The sequence below is a fragment of the Humulus lupulus genome, chromosome 7 (genome assembly GCF_963169125.1).
Source record: "Humulus lupulus chromosome 7, drHumLupu1.1, whole genome shotgun sequence".
In the NCBI taxonomy this organism is placed as follows: Eukaryota; Viridiplantae; Streptophyta; class Magnoliopsida; order Rosales; family Cannabaceae; genus Humulus; species Humulus lupulus.
The window spans coordinates 184,366,914-184,370,725 of record NC_084799.1 but is presented as its reverse complement, the minus strand read 5'-3'; the positions used below and the strand labels follow the sequence as shown (position 1 = coordinate 184,370,725).

The 3,812-nt window shown below is 45.1% G+C and overlaps 1 protein-coding gene across 1 annotated transcript; it reads left to right on the top strand.

Annotated features, from left to right (window-relative positions):
- The first annotated feature begins 1,814 nt into the window (after positions 1-1,814).
- Positions 1,815-3,575, top strand: LOC133792440 (uncharacterized). The gene is made up of 2 exons (XM_062230346.1): positions 1,815-2,975; positions 3,072-3,575. The coding sequence occupies exons 1-2, from the start codon at positions 1,815-1,817 to the stop codon at positions 3,573-3,575; spliced, it is 1,665 nt and encodes a 554-aa protein (XP_062086330.1).
- The last annotated feature ends 237 nt before the right edge of the window (positions 3,576-3,812 follow it).

Below are 3,812 nucleotides of genomic sequence, written 5' to 3'. Positions count from 1 at the left end.
ATACGGGCGTTCCCGACTATTTTTGTTCACTAAAGCGCTAGGTTTCAAAGACCTTTTCTGTCCGACTTGCCCTGGGGCATACCGGGGCCTGGTACCCTGCGGCCGCGTCCCCTGTGGATTGGTCAGGCGGCCCTGTCCTGGGACGGATTGCACCTTCTCTGTCCTAGGGAGTCGCCGGGGATGGGTCCCGGCTCTCTGGATGGGGGGGTTTTTCCCCTGGGTGTTTGCCCCGACCTTCTTTTTCTCTCGGTCTGGGTTTCCTAGGCCTTTCTTATGAGCCTGTCCCGGAGGAGGGACCAGCCTTGCATCTTCAGGGGCTCCGGTTCTGGCATGCAGAGCGGGTTGTTGCTCTCGCGGAGGCGGGCCAGCTGAGGAATTGGTCGCCGGACCTTGCGCGGCTATGAAAGCCTGCAAGGCTTAGAGGGACTCTTACATCCGCCGAGATGCCTCCGCCTGCTCAGCAATCTTGGCTTCCTGGTCCAGGACTTGCTGCCTCAGTCTAGTCACTTCCAGATCCTCCTCGTTGGGGTCCACTCCTCCTAGGATCTCGGGATCCTCAGCTTCATCGTGGTACTCCTCCTCATTCCCCTCCTCTTCCTCGTAATAGTCCTCCTCGTACTCCATCCCACCTTCGTAGTTCTGCGACTCGTCGGGCTAGGACATCCGATGAGGAGTATCTTTAGGTGGACTTTGAGGAAGAGGTTGGGTGGGCAGTGGCTCTCCATTGCCATGTTCTGGGTTAGTAGGGTCAAAAGTGGTATGTCTTGTATTCACCATAGTTGTAGAGATTTGATGTCAACGCTAGCTTTCTCAGGCTCTCAATGAAAGCACTAAAATGTTTACCGAGTTTTTTGGAAACTACAATAATAATAGATAAGAGAGATTAAAGAGAAAGGGTTTAGAAGTTATAAGCAAGATTTTTACGTGGTTGGGGCGTTAATGATCCTTAGTCCACGAGACAGTTGTATTAGAGCTTAGAGAATCTATAACAATGGAGTTTTCTCTTAGTTTCAGCAGAGTAATTGTATACACGCTAAAAGAGGTCCCTTCTTCAGTGCTCTGTTACATGTATTTATAGGTTCATAGGCACACTGGGCATGGGCCGGGCTGACCCGGGCCCAATAGAGGTATAAATAATATTGCCTTCTCTATTGGATGCCCAATATAGAAGATTTTAAACATAAAAGAAAAACATTAACCTGAGCCCATTGGGCCAGCCCAAACCATATCTATCATCCGAAAAATTAGAACTTTGGTCTGGGCATCTCGAGTTACGAGGCAGATTCAGGGGACAAGATCAGTTCAAAGCAGTGGCAGCACAAGTCTGAACCAGCAGCATACAATCCCAAGGTGTCCTTTTCTATAGGAAAAACATGGGGACAACTCCCTCGCTTCATGGGGCAAAGTCAAGGTAACAGATGCTTTATCCGGCAAACCTTGAGGACCCGACTCGGGTTCATTTACCCAAGTCCCTCTCCGTTCGTCGAGGCCCTGTACCATTTACCGTGGCCCCAGACCATCTACCAGGAGCCCAGATCGTTTACCAGGCTTCGGGACCATTCACGTCGATCCCGACTATTACCCCCAGCCAGTCGTACCGTCTCCCGGATGACCATCCCAGAAAATATTCCTTGGACACCCTCCGAGCCCCGCCTAGAATTGGGCTGTCGATATCCATTATACTCATTGCCAAACGGGCCTGGGCTGGGCCCACCCTCAATTGCCCGGCTCGTTGGCCTGGAAAGCGGTCCTGGGCCCACGGCTGGAAACGGGGATAACAATTTGTATCTGGTGCACCATCTACAAGGTGTAGGATGAGGAGGCACAAATATGCTACCCAAAGGGCTTCTAAAATTCCAAATGACCCTATTGATTCCAATACTGAGCATCTGTCAAGTCCAATAGATGATAGTGACTTGGACATGGAGTGGAGAAAAGGAAGTCTTGACAGTTCGAGAAAAGAAGAAGACACATCTGATAGTGACTTGGACATGGAGTGTGATGAAGCTAACAAAGATGACTTATATTATAGTGATGAGGATGGTCACATTGGTTGCAAAAGAGCGCAATGTTCAAAAAAAGAGGTTGATCCAAACTCTGAAATGCCAGTTTCAGAGGTTGAGCCAATTTACAGGAATGGGAAGATAATGCTTAGGTTGTGGAAAAAATTCAGGGACCACAAGCACTTTTGGGATGTGTTGAAAGATTTTGCTATTCAGGAAGGATTTGAGTTGCGAAAAGTGAAGCATGCTAGAACCAGAGTGACTTCAACTTGTCGAGCAGAAGGATGCTCATGGAGGATCCATGCATCCTTATCGCCTGATAAAAGAAAATTTATCATCAAAACATATAATCCAGAGCACAAATGTCAGTGTGTAGTGAAGAATAGGATAGCAACATCAGGCTGGATTGCAAAGAAGCTTTTGAAGAGTTTTGCAAGAACACCTGATTTGAGTTTGCAAAAAATGAGGGATGAGTTGAAAGACAATTTTGGCATTGAAGCCACTAACAAACAACTATGGAAAGCTAGACAGAAAGCAAGAGGAGATGTGGGAGGTGGTTATGTACAGTCTTATGCAAATTTAAGACGATATGCTGTTATGGTTCATAACACTAATCCCAGAAGTTCTACTATTGTACAGAGCCAGCTGGTGTCAATCATGAGTGAGGAAGAAGGAACAATGCAGCCACAGTTCAAGCGTATTTTCATATGTTATGAAGGGTTCAAAAGTGGGTTCTTAGCTGGATGCCGACCATTTTTTGGCTTAGATGGTTGCCATTTGAAAGGGCCATACAAGGTCATCTTCTTTGTTGCTGTAGAGGTTGATGCAAACCTCCACTTTTACCCTCTTGCTTATGCAATCGTGGAAGCTGAAAATACAGAAAGTTGGCGTTGGATTTTAAAGCAATTAATCAGAGAAATTGGGGAAACGACCAATGGTCAGCCATGGTGTATCATGAGTGATAGACAAAAGGTTAGTGTAATATCTTCACCTATATTTGGATTTACATTCACATACTTCAAAGTTGATTTTTGTGCTTATTTCAAAGTTTATTTTTGTTGTTTGTAGGGTTTGATTGAGGCTGTGGCAGCCATCCCAAATGCAGAACATCATTATTGTTGTTTTCATGTCGAGAACAACATGATAAAAAAGTTTGGTACATCACAACTTAGAGGCATGTTTTGGGCAGCACTTGAGACAGCAAATTTTGACAATTTTAAGCATATAATGGTCATGATAAAGCAATTCAATATGGAGGCACATGAGTGGTTGTCAAATATAGACTTTGGCCATTGGACTTTGAGCAAGTTTGACACAAGAACAAAGGTTGAACACCTCACAAACAATTTTGTTGTGTCGTTTAACGATTGGATAGAGGAGCATCGCTACAAGCCTCCCATTGAATTGTTGGAAGGGTTAAGAATAAAACATGCAGAAATGTTGTGTACACGGAAAGATGTAGATGAAAGATGGGAGCAGAAGCTCACTCCAAGGGTCCATCTAAAGGTAAATGAATTGCTCAAGAAAAGTCGACTAGCACATGTAACTAGGGTTGGTCAAGAAGAATTTTAGGTGGATTATGACAAGAAAAGGTGTATTGTTGAATTAAATGAGTGGTATTGCATTTGTGGCCAATGGCAAGTGAGAGGAATACCGTGTATTCACGTGGATGCTTGTATAAACAAAATGAGGGCCAACATAGAAGATTATTGCTCGCCATACTTCACCACTGAAATGTGGAGGAAGAATCTTCATGGTGTTATTCATCCCATACCTGATGAATCTATGTGGCCACAGTTTGATGATGAA

What these genes read in the sequence shown, in the direction of transcription:
- LOC133792440 (XM_062230346.1), top strand. Translation starts at nt 1,815, where the DNA reads ATGAGGAGGCACAAATATGCTACCCAAAGGGCTTCTAAAATTCCAAAT. An exon ending in TCATGAGTGATAGACAAAAG is followed by an intron (nt 2,976 to 3,071) that starts GTTAGTGTAATA and finishes TGTTGTTTGTAG; the next exon opens with GGTTTGATTGAGGCTGTGGC.